Source organism: Opisthorchis viverrini, assembly GCF_000715545.1.
Source record: "Opisthorchis viverrini unplaced genomic scaffold opera_v5_50, whole genome shotgun sequence".
Classification (NCBI taxonomy): Eukaryota; Metazoa; Platyhelminthes; class Trematoda; order Opisthorchiida; family Opisthorchiidae; genus Opisthorchis; species Opisthorchis viverrini.
Window position 1 is genome coordinate 1,711,632 of NW_008751706.1, and position 17,876 is coordinate 1,729,507.

Sequence of the window (17,876 nt, forward strand, 5' to 3'; positions counted from 1 at the left end):
GTCCGAAACGTCCGTGTGAGTAAACTCCGAACCCAAAACATACATCTGATTGGTGTGCCCGACCAATCATCCAACATCGACCCAGTAACTGTCCTGGTTGTGACGATCGATTGGCCCGCCAGTCAGGTAGCGTGGCACATGCTTGAAACCCACTGGGCAGAATTTTGGTTGCAGTTTTGGGGTTTTGTGGGAGAGAGATTTTGTTCATAATCACACCACTGGCGTTTGAACGGTCGTGCTCCTGTTCTGGCCTAATTATTCCGGTGAGTCCACTTCAAAGGGAGGCATTGAACTCGAGTTTCGCTCTTATTAGAGCTCATCAGCTCAAATGTGAACACGTTCGCCTGTTCAGACATGAAAATTCAGATGCGTCCAACGTGCGTTGGTGGTGTATGGGTTACACGTTCGCTTCGCATTTCAGATGTCCGGGGTTCAAATCCCGGCACGACCATTGGATTTGCACTGCTGATTCGCTCTCATAAGAGCGAAACTCGAGTTCAGTGCTTCTCTTTGGCGTGGACTCACTAGAATAATTAGGCCAGAACACGCGGACGACCGTTCAAACGCCAGTGGTGTGGCTATGAACAAAATACCAATCCGGCAAAACCCCAAAACTGCAATCGAAACATACATGTTTGCGGGTAACAAATTTCACCCGTCTGTCAATCAACACACATGGACCAATATTGAGATTCACCCTTCAAGGTTGTCAGTCTCAACGCCACGAAGTTAAAGAAACAACCGCCGTCAATACTGAACTGTTCTCTGAGGAAAACGATCATATCGTTTGTGAACAGGCTTTGCCTCGAATGCTTGTTTCCGAAAGAGTCCCCAGTGGCAAACAGTTATAAAACTCAATAAAACGTTAGGTATTTCAGAGTAAAAATGTCGTAGAAAGATGTCATAACACGAATTCATCCGTTGGTTGCGAATAGACGGTGCACACGGATTGGCAACACCCACGCCTCCAAGTGATGTTTCCGATGACACGGAGAGGACGAGCATGACCTCTGGATCTAAACTTTGCTGATAATGCATTTATCCACGTTTCGTAGCGACTGAACCATGAGGCGGCCTGGTGCAGCACATTCAGTTGCCTACAGACATCACAAACGAGAGATTCAGCTGGGTCCCAAATTAGTTCGTGAACGAGTGCGTTTCGCTGAAGTTGCACGTTATTCGTCCTCCAAATGCACCACCGAAAAAGTGGACCTGGCGACAATTTCTACGGCTTTTGGACGTCTGTAGGTTATTTTGTTTCTTAAGGACTTGTACTATTTGATAGCGTGATTGGACACGAAGCTTCCCCTCACCGCATTCCAATGAAAACCAAGCTAAAAACATTAGAAACGAATTTTATTGAAATCGATGAGCTGTGGGCGAGGCAAGTGTGAGATCAGGTTAGGAAACTTGGCTTCTGTGAACGGACGGCAGTTTACTTCTTTGGAAGTTTGCTTGGCGAAGCGTTTGCTTTCTGCCGCGCCAGCGAGCAGTCGCTGATGAATTAGGTTAGGGATGACACGCTGAAGAGGTTGGAGCGTGTACACCCGAAACCAAACTGCCGTCCACAAGCTAAAGCACCGCTTCATTATTTTCACTTATTGCCGGCGAAAATATTCTAGCAGTACAATCCATCACACTGTTGCGGGAAGCAAAAATATACAATCACACGGGATTCCGAGGATATTTCGCGGCTTCTCGAGGACGGTACACGTGACCGGAACTCTAGGGGACACTCCGCGTAACCGATTATCTTAGCGAGTATGTAGCACAAATAGCAGCCTCAGAAGTTATCTGAAAAAGCAGCAAAAACGGTAGTTATGGGCTGGATTCAGTTTCTAAAACCTTCTCCCTCGCCATACACGTCTGTTGGCACCGCTTGTGTGGAGAAATTTAATAACTCCCTGTAGCGTGGATCCCACTGGCGGTGCTCCAGTCAATGTGTGAAAGGACTGGATACATGTCTCCAACAGAAGACTATCACTTGGTCAAAAATTTGATCGCACTGCTGCAGCAGCGAATTCTTACTAATTTGTTTGACCGAACCGCAGCTGTCTAAGGAGCAAGAACTAATTTAATGCCGAACCAATTCATCTTGGCAACTGGACGGAGCACAATACTTGTAAGTTTGCTGAAAACTTTTCTACAGCCCATGACGGGCTTCGCCGTTTTTGAGGCTCACCTGGTAGACGCAGTCCCTGAGTTTCCGTGAGCATAAAGCTTTGCAGTGCGCCTACTTGAAGTCCTTACAATGAAGTTGAACAAACGAGTCTCAAACAGAAACCGACTTCGTCGTACTACGTGGACCACAAACGGGCATCAATGGTCACATCCTCGGTGGACGGTAATTTCACAAAACTGACACTGTGAACTTCCGTGAAACTGTCTGGGCAGCCACCGGCATAAGGTTGCTGAAGACTATTCGACAACCCACTGCTAGTTCCGTCTGTCTTGGAGGGGATCAAGTGGATCAAGTTTCCTCCGACTATGTTTTACGAAGGAACATCAAATTATGAACAGACGATGCAATATACACCCATTTGAAAGTATGTGTTGACGGGAGACTCGATTGAATGCCATCTGAATGTCGAGTCTAGTACATCTTTCACATGAATGTGCTGCACAAGAGCTGCTTCTTGTTTTGGTTGCCATGATATTCATCTAGCACCAGTCACAAGCTCGACGGAAACTCTGGGCAGCCTACGACCGCTTTTTGCTCTTGTTGAGCTTATTCGGATGTGTCCAATCCTCGAATTTCCATTGGGCTGAAACTCACTTTTCTACGGTCAACGCCATCTGTTTTTGTCTCGCTAGCCCAGTCAGATTCAGCTTGAAAACGAGCTTCGTTAGCAAATGATTTTATGTCGTTGATGGAAACTCCGGACTATGTCTGCCGAAAAAACCTCAAAGTGAGGAGCAGGTGGCGGTCCTAGAAACGTCAAAAAATATGCACGCATATCAAGGGTATCGTTCCTACTGGAAAGTAAGGTGACTTTTGTGCGGCATAGATCAATTCGCTCGGTAATCTTTTCAGACTCAGAATCGACCATTCTCACGGACGGCCTTGTCCGAGGACGACAGAGTTAGATTCTGAAGATGCTAGTACCATGTTTCCATTTTGCAAATGCATTAGGAGAATCACAGCTGCAGAATCAGTCGCATTCTCATGGGTTGAGACTATCAGAAGACTCTTAAATGCTTGAACATCTGAGCAACACTGATCCCACCAGATAGTACAAAAACAAAACATTCGACAGGATAAAGTTCAGCAGGCTACTGATGGTCCGCGTCTAATTCACAACCGGTTTTCCAAAATGCTTCGTGTGTAGCTAACGTCACACATATTCAGACAGGAAACGTTTAGCTGACAGTATCTAGTCCGCAACAAAAATCTGCCTGCACCCGGGGCACTATGCGATAGTTCGGCAATTTTATGAGCATGTTTCCGTACACGAAAACTGCTCGTGTTGAACCCGAAGACTAAGCGATGGGAAACAGACAGACTGGGAGTAGCGAAAACGTGCTTGTCTCGTCCGCTATGGCGTCAAATCGGAGCGATTTACTCTTTCGTGTTACGCAACATAAGGATAAAGTCTTTGAGCCAACTGTTCCGATCGGAAATGAGGAATTGTAGTGTGAAATGGTCAATTGTTTTCACATACTCGAGATTCGACTGAGTACCGACCAGGCAGTACACCCGGTAAAACCGCGTTTATTATCAGCTTATCTGAAAACAGGTTTTTATTTCGCAGTCTCATGATAGAAAATGAAACGAATACTTCGGCTCGTAGTTGCCCAGATAAAAGTAGTCTCGCTAGATGCCAAAATCTCTAGTGAATACTTGATATTTTATGGACCAGACTGTCATTCAGCGGTGCAGCCGTTTCGGGTCACACTTCGGAAACCAACTTTCTTGGACGGAAAGCATTGCAACGAATCTACGACCCTGGTACGCGTAGTCATCAAACCAAACAGCGGCACCTTCTGCCAGCTGTACAACACAAATCAGTCTTCAGTGTAGTGCGATAGAGTGAATTTACATAGGACTTATCCCCGAGAGTTATCACGAAGAAAGAAACGTTCAGCTGTAGCCCCCTTCAGAAGCCTAACTGCCATGCCACCCGAAGGTTGCACGAGGACTGGGATACTGCCAGATCGCCCAAGCCAGGACAGGAGAATTCGAGAGGCAGAGGTCGGGTTTGAACCACGGACCTTCCGGTGAGCGAATTCGCACTCTAACAACTTGGGCCCACATGATGGCACGAATCCCGACCAGACAAATGAAAGTAAAAAGCATATTTCAAATATAGGATATTTCAAACTGTACAGAGTTGGAGAGGTGGGGCGGGCCAATTCCACCGCCTATCCGGTGGAATCCGAATCATGTGACGCAGTGCAGTGATTTGCCCCTGGAGAGAGCTTCTGCGGAATGGACGAAGACTGTGCTAATAAGAAAATAAATCATTCGTGGAAGAAGACGACGGAGTGAATCGAGTGGACTTGCGCCTGTCCGATTTGGAGTGTTTGTGAGTACGCTTGTGCTTGCGACGGTGTTTGTGCTTCCCGTGTTTGGTATGCTTTCTTTTTTTGTTGTCTCGATCAACGGTCGACTGGGTTGAGTCTGTCCATTCAATGTCATTCTCCTGAAAGTAGATGGTGGAGGTTAAATATTCTAATGTTTCAAGACGAAGTACGGGAAGCTCCACTGAAAAGACGTACACTTGTGACAATTCGAGGTGATGTCAACAGGGCGACTGAACTGCTCACTAGTAAAGAATATCGGTAAGATCGAGTTGTAAATCGAGCTTGTTCATAGCATGCTCAGTCGGAGATGAACCTGTGAGGATCCGACGCATAGCCATGTTTCCGGTCAAGCCAAAATGGTACTTACCTTCGCCCCCGCACGAACAAAGAACCTTTGAACATTATCTGTTATGGTCCACCGGAACGACCACTCATACAACAAAACCCCGAATTGTTGAAACCGAGAAAATTCGCGTGGTAACGTTATTTTTCCCGGCTTAGTTCTCGGTCTGAGCCTCCTAAGCTAGCGTTCACGTCAAAACAACTACCAAAGGTGCACAAGGTATATTAACGCCCAAAACGAAGTCAGGAACACTTGTGCAGCGCTTCACATACATAGCGCAGGCGGTTGTAACTTTCTGGAAATTCTGACGCGTTCTGGATGTGCCATTGGCAACCTGCATTCGGCCAATACTGGGTCATGATTGGCTGTTGGGTCCAGACTTTCGACAATCAGATCTCGTCTTGACGCCGGGCCAGCAAGCGTCCCGAATTTTTGGCCAATCGTTCGTGGGATGGACTTCTCAGCCGTAGCAGCACCTGAGTGCAAGTGGTGAAGAGGGATTCGTGTGGAATTCCGCCTTACAATTCTCCATTTGCATCGAATACGATCACTCCCTCATTGGACCACTTCTTAACTAGGGCTACTTGCTTGTGGCCTCGTAAAACCGGGGTTGGAATGAATACATATCATCAACTAGGAATACAATCCGCCCTGGCTGACCCCTTGGTGAACACGGTTCTTCCCTCAAGAAATACGACACACGCCTGATACACTGTCTTTGTTGATACTGTGACAACAAGCACGGTAGCCGAGCACAAGTTCGCCTTTGAGGCTTTTCATCTGTATAGCACATAAACAGCATATAGAAGCAGTCAAAAAGTGAATCTTACATCAATAAACACACTGTTGTTTTTTTTCAGTGTTTATGCTGTATTGTGTTCATGTGTGCTACACAAAAAATTCCCTCAGACGAGTGCCCGAAATGGACAAAGCGTAGCAAATGTTAGGTCTGTCTGAACACCCGAACGGTTCAAAAGTGGGTAGAAACGAAGACGAAATATACAAGCTTAGATTTTTGTAATGCACTACTCATAAGGTTGCTGAAAACTACTCGACAGCCTACGACCATGAGTAGTGTGCTACAAAAATATATAGGTATCGCGATATCTCAAATATCGTGGCGACTGAAACATGAAGCAGCGTGGTGCAGCACATTCAGTTGCCCGGAAACATCAAAACCGAGAGATTCAGCAGGGTTCCAGGTGATTCTCTCCTCGAAAAACCTAGCTTAGATTTTGTTCACGAAAAAAAGCCGATCACTGTTTTGGCAAGTTAAGGAAAGAATTTTTCACTAGTAGACTGGGTAAGACGATCAAACATCACCCGCTCCGTCTAAAAGTCATCATGCGTAGTTCCTGGAAACTTGGTCTACACTTCGATAAGACCAGGAACTTGTACAGACATGGTATACGAAGCCGCAGATTAACTTTTGTCCACTTCAAGGCGCTTAAAATTTTGAGACAGTCAAAAAGCGCTTTGATTTACCTCCAGTGTATTGATCCTAATTTAGCCGGCGTTCATTTTTACATCCGATCGGGGCTTTCTGGTTCACGTTACAGTTGAATAAAACGTGCGGAAAGTCGGCACCGGGCACAATGAATTCCCACCAACTTTGTTGGTCTACAAAAAAACAGCCAAAATAGAATACCGTCACGCAAATAACTCACTCGTTTGTGGCTAGACGCCGGAGTTCGCCAAGCCTCGGGAACAGGGTTAGAGTTACCTTCTAACGGAGATGTCGAAGTTCCAACTGGGCGGGAAACATGAAAATTCAGAGAAGTAAACGAGAACAAGGACGAGAAAAATGTATCACACACAATCTGGAAATAGCTCGATTCTGATGAAGATCCTTCTCTAATTGCACTGTTCGACAAAAGTGGATCAGGCATCAAGTGGTCAGTGTTACAAGTCTACAGGCATCCGGAGACAGACTATGGGCAAGCTCTCGTGTTTCAAAGCGGATGCGCAGCTGTTATAATCGATTGAATTCACCTCTGTGGACTCGTGTCGTCAGCTCAAAGACATCCAACATGGATGTCTTCGTATTCATCCATCTGGATGCACTTTCAAGTTTGTTGTTCAAGCTTCCATACAATGACATGGAATGCAATCTAACTGACAAATCGTCAACTTGACTTATAGGATTATCGTTATCACTTGGTGTGTTCAGTCCGTTTGCTGAAACGGGGTGAAATCACTGGCACATGCATGTAGCTGGTGGAGGATGATGAATGACCCATCGTGGAGGGGCAGTTCCTTCGAAAATCACAAGTTAGCGGAGCCCAAGTGTCATCTGTATATGGACGGTCCACGAAAGCCACGTGTCTAAAGACCTAACTACGGAGAGGGTATATGCACAAATCATAACGCTCGCATAATTCGTGCTAGTGGGCTACCTGAGATGATTCGTAAACCGTACACACGTCCTGGTTTTGGAGTAAGTCCTTAGCAGATGGACGAAACCAACAAACCGCTTATGGGCGATAAAGAACCCACAAAAAACCACGCCGTTTTCCTCTGAATAGAATATGGGCGAAACAGCAACAGGGGCTACAGCTTGCCGCAATTGTGAGTACATAGCTAGTTAGAGCTAATGGGGACCAGTTGATAGCAAGGGATCCTGGACAGATATGCACTAAGGGTGATATTTCTGACACAAAATGCCAAGGATTGTGCTGTGTTATCTGGCGTTTCTAACCGATAATTACTTCGCATAAGCTTTCCAATCGTGGGATACGCCATTGTGGACAAAAAGGTGTCTCTAGAACAACCTGTCCTCACCTATCCTGTAAGCGGTTAGGGAGTACTATTCATCCGAGGATCTTATAAAACCGACAATAAAGAGGTGGATAACTCTGCAGTAACACTCATCACAAATAGGCCGAGGCTACGATAGCGAAATTGGTGTGAACGAACTGAAAAGGATGTAGGACAGTTCGATAGAGGTAGTACTGACAACCGCATGTAACTTATTCAAAATCTACGGGTCAATCTATTCAGTTATCTCCAACGTCGATGGGCAGAGTCCGAAAACTAAAGGAAAACACGTCATGGAGTGTAATTCCATACCGGCCAATCAATAAGAAAAGTGATTCCAGCAGGTAGAAATACAATTTATAGCTATCGTAAATGGGGAGCTTGCACGTGACCCACCAAAACTCGGAGGTAAAGCAGGTCCGTAGAAGTCAGTATCAGGTCCTGAGTTTTCAAGTGTCTTCTTTGGATCCGGTTTCTTCGGTTGGGAAGTAATGTGGGACAGCAAGGACAAAGGGTTATCTATAAGAAGAAAACAGAACAGATGGACATTGAAACGCTCCCTGGAAATCGATTTAAATAACATGTCGAGCTTCCCCCATGTTGGAAAGCCTATCTAAAGTGACGAAACAAAATGTCACTTCCAAGAAAGTCTAATATAAGACGCGAGTTTGAAAACCACGAGAACAAGGTCTCCCTAAGAGGGTGATCGTATTCTTGGGTGATATCTTCAAACAGCTGCATTAGGGATTTCAACTTACTTGCATCACCCGTTGGTTCAAACAGATGGGCAAATAAGGAAGAGGCTTGATCGGAATGAGCGTTGTTCAAATTACTGAAAGTCGGACGGGCACTGAGGTCCGAATCGTCTAGAGTTGTTGCGTTGTCCGCTCCATCGCCCTCCGATTCTGAAGGGCTTAGTTCTTCATCAGAGGCGAAAATTGACTTGAACAGATCCATCGACGGCTGTTCAACTGCATCCTCCGCGTCTTGAGGGTGCTGCGGTAAATGAGGTCCCAAACAACGAGGAGCCGATGGAGGAGCCTGTGTATACGGGAACGACATTATGTTATGCACACAGCTTGAAATACAGCTCGTCAAAAAGGTCAACAATCTTCTCATCCGGACCAAAACTTTGATTGACTTTATGAAATATTCATTCACCCTAGAAAAGTTAAAGTATGACCAGTTCCCGGGTTCCCAACCAGTCTCTTGCCGTTTGTTGACACCCAAAAGCATAGAGATCACGCAATGTCCAAACAGCTGACCTCAGACTGAACAAAAACAGAATGCATAGAACCCGAATGCTTATCTCATTTTGTTAAGCATTTTGAACAATTTCTGAATAAGCACTATTGCACCCTTAATCTGAATCGCTTTCTTCTGGTTCAATATCATTTACACTCTCTTTAAGCGTGTACGTTGTTCAAATTACTGAAAGTCGGACGGGCACTGAGGTCCGAATCGTCTAGAGTTGTTGCGTTGTCCGCTCCATCGCCCTCCGATTCTGAAGGGCTTAGTTCTTCATCAGAGGCGAAAATTGACTTGAACAGATCCATCGACGGCTGTTCAACTGCATCCTCCGCGTCTTGAGGGTGCTGCGGTAAATGAGGTCCCAAACAACGAGGAGCCGATGGAGGAGCCTGTGTATACGGGAACGACATTATGTTATGCACACAGCTTGAAATACAGCTCGTCAAAAAGGTCAACAATCTTCTCATCCGGACCAAAACTTTGATTGACTTTATGAAATATTCATTCACCCTAGAAAAGTTAAAGTATGACCAGTTCCCGGGTTCCCAACCAGTCTCTTGCCGTTTGTTGACACCCAAAAGCATAGAGATCACGCAATGTCCAAACAGCTGACCTCAGACTGAACAAAAACAGAATGCATAGAACCCGAATGCTTATCTCATTTTGTTAAGCATTTTGAACAATTTCTGAATAAGCACTATTGCACCCTTAATCTGAATCGCTTTCTTCTGGTTCAATATCATTTACACTCTCTTTAAGCGAAATGTTGACAGGTGCTCTTTGGTGACTCCTCATGGTAAAATTGAAGTTGACTCTTCAAAAAACAGTAAAACTGTTCGCATGCTACAAAAAGATAAATTCTTTTTGCAGAGCATGCACCAATTCTTCCAACGACTCATACAAAACGCCGAAGAAATTCACCATAAAAATAATCACCACAGTGGTTTGCTTAGTTCCAAGGTCACGTGTTTTAAAGCGTTCAGCTGTAACACCTTTCGATGTCTAGCTGTTATGCCACCCGAAGAAGGCACGAGGGCTGGGATACTGCAAGGTTGCCCAAGCCTAGACAGGGGAAGTCAAGAGGCAGACGTCGGGTTCGAACCACGGACCTTCTGATCAGTAAATTCGCACCCTAACCACTTGGGCAACCTCGCCCCATGAGAGTCTAGTCTAGTTTTAAAACGTACGGTTTACCTACCTTGCTCCCCAAGAACAACATCCTGGGTAGATCCTGGCCACAGAGTAACACACTAGGCGTGCTCCGCCTAGATTCCACCTCCATGAGTGATCGATAAATCGGTCATCGAAACCAGCAGCTAGCACAAGTAGCAATCACACAACAGAAGAAGGAAAAACTAGGAACCGCGGTGTGGAGTCAACTGGGACGATTCCTCAGACGAGGGAAACCGGACTGAATGGACATCCAATAGTTTTGTGATCTCTGGCTCATACTATTTAGGACATGGGCATCCAATAGTTTTGGACCTTGTGCTTGTGATCTCTGGCTCATACTATTTAGGACTTGACCTTTTCCTCCCTTGATGGTCAGATTTCTGACATCTTTCTCATGGAAAATAAGAGTCAACTCAATAGAGATAGGCTCTAGATGGATAACAAATTCTGTAGAAACCTGAGGGGGCGAGATAACCCAAATGGTTAGAGCGCGAATTTACTGATCGGAGGGTCCGTGGTTCGAACCCGACCTCTGCCTCTCGACTTCTCCTGTCTAGGCTAGGGCAACCTGGCAGTATCCCAGCCTTCGTACTTCCTAGGCACCGAAAGGGTGCTACAGCTTAACGACAGAAGCCTGACGTGGGAGCAAGCTATTTTTCGCCTACTGCAAAACCATTCTAAACGAGTATTTCCTAACAGAAGCCTGACGGAGTCAAAGAAGATTCAAAATTGAAAATTTAGTGGGAACACGCTATTTTCGCCTACCGCAAAACCATTCTAAACGAGTATTTCCTAAAATACCCTCGCGGTGTAATGGTTGAGCCAGCAAGTCGCTATTTTGGGGTTGATCATCGAAAACCACCAAGTCTGTGGTTTTCGTCCGCTATGTTTGGAATTCTTCACGAGGGTTTATTGTATGGGGCCGATCGTGACGCGAACACTCTGCAAGACTTCGGAGATGGGAGAGATTTAGTGGTGTCGACCATTCAAGTCTGTGAGTTGAACAAGCTTATTGTTAGGTTTTTTTCCTTTTCAGTTGAGAAGGCATGAGTTGAAAAGGAAAGACGACTGTAAAATTTTGTGTAGCACACACGACCCAATGTCAGGGCGGAAAAAACACGGAAACCTGAAGATTGAAAGAGCTCCCTGTCGCGTGTTTAGCGCTCAACAAGTCAACTCACTGGCTTGGGAAAACTTTGCTCATCAGTTTCTTTTGACTCAGGTTTTGCATCACTCAAGGTTACTTGCTTCTCCTGAGCCGCTTCGGCCGCCTCAAACAAACATGCGAAAATCGAAGGTCCACGAGAAGGAGCAACAGACATCGAACCACGAGTTGGCGCAGGTTTGCCTGCATCTGTGGAGAACGACAACTGGTTCTGTTCAGCAGAATCTTCCGGATTTGGAACTGCGGTACTTTGATCCTCTCCGGCAGTCTCTCCATCACTTTCAGAGCACTCTTCGCCATCTCCATGAATATCCATGTTCTCGGGTCCCGGATCAAGTCCACGATTGACATCCAACAAATCAAACAAGGAGAAGTTTTTCGAACTGTCATTGGCACGTCCGCGTCCAAAGCGACGCCGGTGGAGTGGGTTGCGCGGGCGGCGCTCATCGGGGCAACCAACAAATGTTGAACTGTCGAGAAAAGTGGCAAAATAATGTACTTGAAAGTGCTGCTTCTTCCACTGAAAGGTACGTAAGATACATGCCTACAAGAGGGATTACTGCACGCCAACCGTCTCTCCAGGGCACATCAACAATACTTACTCGGGATAGGGATGAGGGACATTGACTCGCTTGCATAGCACTCGATCCGGATGCCAGGTCAATCGTCTTCGAGTCAGTGCACCATACGACTCTGTGGCCACTGCATGATCACGAGGCTCTACAGTTTCCAGACTCTATAAACATGAGGCAAGAAAGTAAGGGCAACGGTTAATGTCTTCAGAATGTCTTTGAGCAAACGTGGTAGAGTTCTCTAAGATCTAGCTGCCAATGCAAAATAAACCGAAAACTTCATTCGTGCGTGCTGTAGACCCAGCACCAGCGTGGTGCTGTTCGCTAAGAAACGTAGGTAGGCCGTCCAATATTGGTACATAAAGTAAAGACGGGAATTCGAACATACAACAGAACGGATTAGCATGTCTCTAGGACCTAAACCTGTCACCCCGAGGTGGTGGTGAAACTGCACTGCAATGAACCTGGGGGCTATGCTAACAGGAATGTCTGTTCCTACGTGTTTACTGGGGAATTCGCCCTGTGGGAAGTCAACCTACGCTGGGAAATTGAGGCACTGTGCAGCCGTTCCATCTCTATTGGGAACCATCAGTATCGCGCATCGTACGAAACTCCAGATTCAGTAGCTGGACACTCAACCGTCAAGCCACCAGCAGCTGATCAGCAGTGTGATTAAATTGCACTTAGACAGGATACAACACCAATCACCTTCAATCACGTAATCCGCATCACTTTATCACGTGACTCCTCGAGCGAAGACTTCTCAGAGGAGAAGGCCCATTCATCTTGCAATTTATTCTTCTTTCTGAGTTACCTAGAGTGTGATAGATGAGTGACACCGCTGAAAGAAATCTCTCCATATCCAAGCTCCTTAGCACCAGAAATGGAGTAAAAACGGAGACGTTTCGTGCAGTGAATCAGAATATGGAAGAAAACAGTGCTGTCCGCAAGAGATTCCGGATTCCTTTCACTATCCCTCATCCCAAAGCTATCATTCCAAGGGACTTTTTTGCAGCTCCAGATTCGCTTGACATTCTTGAGGAGATGTCTCGCAGTTTAAAACATCGAACACCTTGATGACCTTGAGATGTTCCGGCAGACGAATTGGATTGGCCCCTGCCGAATTGCCTTGTTGCACTACTCCACATAATGGGTTATACATTCATTTGTTTGCTACACGACATTGTGAGTAAACAGGTTGTAGCCCTGGTTCCGAAAACCTGAAATGCCATATCAACTTGTCAACTGCAATCATTGCCAACGGAATGGAACACCCACGTGTAACATTGGAAACGACGAAATTTTCTGGAGCTTTCAATGACGTGGTAAGTAAAATACATGCAACCTGTGCATTTACTCGACCATAGCCTGAGACAGCCTGCCCTTCTATCAAACTCCGATAGGTATGTTACCCGAGATGGCGAGATGGCCCAAGGGGTTAGAGCGCGAATTTACTGATCGGAAGGTCTGTGGTTCAAACCCAACCACTGCCTCTTGACTGCTCCCGTCTAGACTTGGGCAACCTGGCAGTATCCCATCCCTCGTGCGACCTTCGGGTGGCATGGCAGTTAGGCGCCTGAAAGATGCTACAGCTGAACTCAAGATCATCGTCATGAAATTCTTCATGCATGTTACCCGATTATCTTCAGTCAGATGGTCGTTGGTTTGTTCGCTGTGCGACTGCAAACGTCTCATCACCAATAGAAGTGACATCATCAGTGCGTTGTTAGAGAGCGTAGTGGTACGTAGCGATTGATTGGTGGTTGTGCCTACCAACTACGTCCCCCAATAATGTTACTTCGATTGGTGATGCAACGTGTGCAATCAAATTGCCGAACTCAGAGAACAAACCGGCGACCATCTACGCCACATGAGCTGCAAACATCTTCATCCACATTTCCAAGCAGCCTCGGAAAATAAAGAACAGGAGCTCCCCCTCTTCATACGAAATGTTGGACTTCATTCAGAGAGGCGAGTTACAACCTCGGTTCGAATACATTTACCACCAACTGGGACAACGAGAACCAAGTTGTGGTGACGCCCAGAAATAAAAGAAGGTCACGCATCATTGTTCCTTGCCGGTCCCTCAGTCACTCGCCTCCTGGTCGCAAACAGGCACGACGTCGAACCAAAGGCGTGCTCAGCAAACCAAACAGAAGATATATCCGTTTCTGATTGCAGAATGAAATCGCGCCTAAACGAGGAGGAACGCTCACCGTTTGCTGTTACCGTGTCAAAGTGCATCACAATATTCTGACAGGTCACTCTGCGCCCTATTGACTTAGTACAGAAATCTATCGTCCGCCGGTAACATAAAACGGAAACATCATGCGTTGTTGTGTCCCACCATCATTGAGAGCTTCCGAAAACCCCTATCCTGAAAGCCACGGGGGGCATAAAGTCTGATTTTAAAAAATTAATCTACGGACAGCAAATGAACTCTAAGTTTGCTTGTACAACACCCTCGAAAGCTATTATTATCGGTCGAACTTAAAGAGGGGGGCCAGAGCCCTGCATCACTAATACGAACTCAGTAGATAGGCCCCGCAAAAATCAATCCCAACGGGAAAACCCACGTGCTTTGTTACTAAGTGGGATGGAGTTCCATGCCTTCCATGCGATGTTAGAAGTTGAGAAACGATATCAAATGTTGCACGCAACTCACCTCAACCATGGCTCGCTGCGCCTTCTCTTCGCTTTCTGTCAACTCTTTGCTGATATCCATGCAACCAGCTGAACGAAACCGGGACGAAAGAAGACTGGCAACCAATTGTTGTTTGTGCGGAGGAAGTTGGGATGACAGTGGGGTTGGACGTGGGACACTGTCGGGTGTAGGTGGATGCGGTGAAGGTTCTGGTGGAACCCGAGGAGTTGAGGGAGTGGGAAGCTTAGACGCACGCATAATGCCGTTGAAAGCGTTCAATTCACGCTCACGCTCCTCACCAGTCATGTCGACAGCCCCGGAACAGCGTGTATAGGCAATCTCAGCTATATATTCGAAGAGGAGAATGTCGACAGAACGGATCAGTCGAATAAACATGTCGACAGCCCCGGAACAGCGTGTATAAGCAACCTCGGCTATATGTTCGAAGGAAAGGATATCGACAGAACGGATTAGTCGGATAAGATGGACAGATATGTCACAAAACGAACTGCAGATGTCAAAATGGGGCCTTAGATTGTTAAATGACAGACGGTTAAGGACCGCAGGTGACCTCACTGCATCTAAGGATAGCACGCCATACAGATGTGGTCTGGATTCAACGGAGTGGACCTAAATATAAAGAACTTCCAGGTTGTCAAACCTGAAGACAACAAGAGGTGGATTTCTGCAGTCTCTACACCCCACGACTAGCATGACCGTGTCCTTGAAGTGGCGCACAAGTGACACAACCCGACCGGTCCAATCCGTTCATCGGTCTTGCCCGAACAAGAACTTGAGCGCACCCAATGCAAAACAAAACATATGCAACCAGCAACATCTCGCTTGCCAAGCAATGTGCTTTCACACACACATACATTTGAACTATATAATGCTTAGTCATGTCTATGATGTTTGACAGCCAATCAGATGTCTACTGTACAGTTTGGAATCATGGTTTGTTCGAATGCCTACGAAATATTCTCCGAACTCCAGTCTCCTCAATGTCAGCTGCCACCTTCTACCCCTGTTCTCCAAGCTTCAAATTCAACCGGGCTACGGGTGAACTGTATACGCTGTTACCTGTCCCGAATGACTAGTTGCCACAAGCATATAAGGACTATTCCATCAATTAGTTTCCACAAAGATGTCATGACGTCTTGTCGAGAGAGCACACTTGTCAATTCCCCAGGCATCGATATAATCTGATGTTAGAGTGGCGGAAACATAAGAACGTCGCTCACGTTTGGGGTAAAATCAATGCCGATACGAAAAAAAAATAACATGGTAGACAGAATGATTGTTCATTTGCCAGCACTCGCTACGGAAGGTGGTGTACAGCCCAAGATAGCATCCGCTATGAACGGCTAAAGGCCGCCAGATTAGAGTTCTTGTTAGGAACAAAGTAGAAATCATTATAAGGTGCACGTTCGCAAACTTACGAGTGAAGCCACGACGAATCAAAACTTGGAACGCTTCGAAGCGGGCTTGTTTGGCCGGATCAGTTTTGAACGGTCTTAGAAGGGCTTCCGGCTTCATGACCGAAGTCGCGGATGGCTGTGTTTCGGAGGCTGGCGTTGGTAAGTTGGACACTGGTGGTACCGGAAGTCCGGCAGCCGCTGCCTGCATGCGCAATCGTTCAACGGGATCCACAAGATCGAAGACAGATCCCCCTTGGTAAACGAAGATTGGGATAAGTACCATAAAATATATTGAGAATCTTACTGGTCAGAAATAACTTGCGTGGCTTACGTGGGAAAAATTCTATTGATTTCACTTAGTTAAATTCTTCACTTTACTGATAAATGAATGGAATTTCGTCTCCCAAATGCACGTAAATGGATATAGGAAACAGGTTGTTCATCTGTGACATCCTTTCGGTTAAAAGCTGCCAGAAAATTCTAAACGGTAGATGGCTAACTGCTGATTCTAATTCTACATCAGCCACTATATGATGAATGAGTTGGGTTCTTGAGCACCACAACAGTAGATTAGTAGCCTTAGATTTAATCAACGACTTCTTGCACGAAATATCTGTGAATATTTGATCAGACATAGTAATCTGGCACCGGACAAACATCTAGCGGTGTGTAAGAGATATCCTATTCGACCCGGTGACAACAGCAATTGGGGTTTTAATCCCGCTCCCATCATCACCAAGCCTGACTACCACGTCAAGGGGGGGCAGCTTTAGGTCGAGAACCCCACTCCCCGTATCCGGTTACTTTGAACCGTCTACCAGTCAAGTGACAAGGTACGCTTGGGTAAACGTGCGAGAGAGCAACTGCAGAAAAAGCAGTATCAATATATATATTCTAGCGACCGTGCCATACAGGAATCTGAAGTTTTTCTCCTCAGAATCATTCACTCCCTCTATGGCCAGAGAAAACAATCGCATCAATATTAGCAACATAGTCGACCGACCTATCCTTCGGATCAGCGATCCTCCAGCTGCGAAGTTGGTCCATAGTCTGAAGAATTCTTTCGAACATCGTCAATCCTCACACGGCCGACCCTTATTCACCTAACATTCGCTCTTCGATATGGGAAGACGATCCACAGGTTAGATCCTTGCGTTGCAAAGCTCCTCGCGCGCTGATGAACCTGATGGTTGTTGGCGGTCAGCCACTATGCTTTGCGCATCCACGAGTTTGATACGATGGTGTTCATAACTGATACACCAATAGTTAAACCCACTTAATAACACCAATTTTATCAGGCGAAGGGCTGATAAATTTTCAGTTTCTTCAGCGCTACTAACTGTGACAGACCCGAATATATATACATATATATAACAGCGGTCCCTAATCATGGTCACCACAGGTGGTCTACCTGTAAAGATCGCATGCTAAGTTGTCGCGAGGTAGCTTCGTGTCTCTCTTTCGGGACAAGCAACACAGCTGATAATCACCTGACTGATACAGTTAGAGCCGATAAGTTAGCATCTGATTAGTTTACTCACAGATCGAACGCATCCAATCAATAACACCTACAAGAGGCATTATCTGGAAGAAAAATTGTTACCAAGTACGAATGTCAAACTGGGAAATTGGACATGCTACGAGAAACACGAAGCACTATGTCGGAAACAGATCTTGTGTAGCAGACTAGACGGTTCTAGACACAATAGGCCAGCTATCATCGAAACACAGATGTAACGACTTTATCAAACATCCGGCGTAAGTAACCACCTACCTTCAACTGGAGAACAAGCCTTCTAAAGGTGAATTTCTTGTGTTACGGAATCGTCCCATTGTATCAGCCACTCCCTCAAGGAACAAGACTCCCCGGACGTTTCCTGGCTGACTCGCAGTGGGCTGTCAAGTAGGGTGGGGGTTAGAAAAGGAGCTATACATTGAAGGTAACAGCTCGAATGCACGAGCGCCATTGAGGGCGCGACTGGGCCATGTCTGACAATGTCACTAGCCATTGATGTGGCCCGTCTCGGGG

At 46.1% G+C, this 17,876-nt stretch overlaps 2 protein-coding genes across 2 annotated transcripts in view; one reads left to right on the forward strand and one right to left on the reverse strand.

The window, feature by feature from the left end:
• Positions 1–4,047: 4,047 nt before the first annotated feature.
• The window catches only part of T265_03497 (hypothetical protein), a gene marked incomplete at both ends in the record, with an annotated part of 31,325 nt that continues 17,496 nt past the window's right edge, over positions 4,048–17,876 (reverse strand). Inside the window, 9 exons of the mRNA XM_009167997.1 lie at positions 4,048–4,235; positions 4,535–4,643; positions 6,535–6,617; positions 8,021–8,143; positions 8,383–8,665; positions 11,230–11,683; positions 11,816–11,949; positions 14,451–14,773; positions 15,869–16,099. Of these exons, the coding sequence (XP_009166261.1) occupies positions 4,048–4,235; positions 4,535–4,643; positions 6,535–6,617; positions 8,021–8,143; positions 8,383–8,665; positions 11,230–11,683; positions 11,816–11,949; positions 14,451–14,773; positions 15,869–16,099 (1,928 nt within the window). The remainder of the gene's footprint in view (positions 4,236–4,534; positions 4,644–6,534; positions 6,618–8,020; positions 8,144–8,382; positions 8,666–11,229; positions 11,684–11,815; positions 11,950–14,450; positions 14,774–15,868; positions 16,100–17,876) is intronic.
• On the forward strand, positions 15,329–15,526 carry T265_03498 (hypothetical protein; the record flags this gene model as incomplete). The annotated part of the gene is made up of 1 exon (XM_009167998.1): positions 15,329–15,526. The coding sequence occupies one exon, from the start codon at positions 15,329–15,331 to the stop codon at positions 15,524–15,526; it is 198 nt and encodes a 65-aa protein (XP_009166262.1).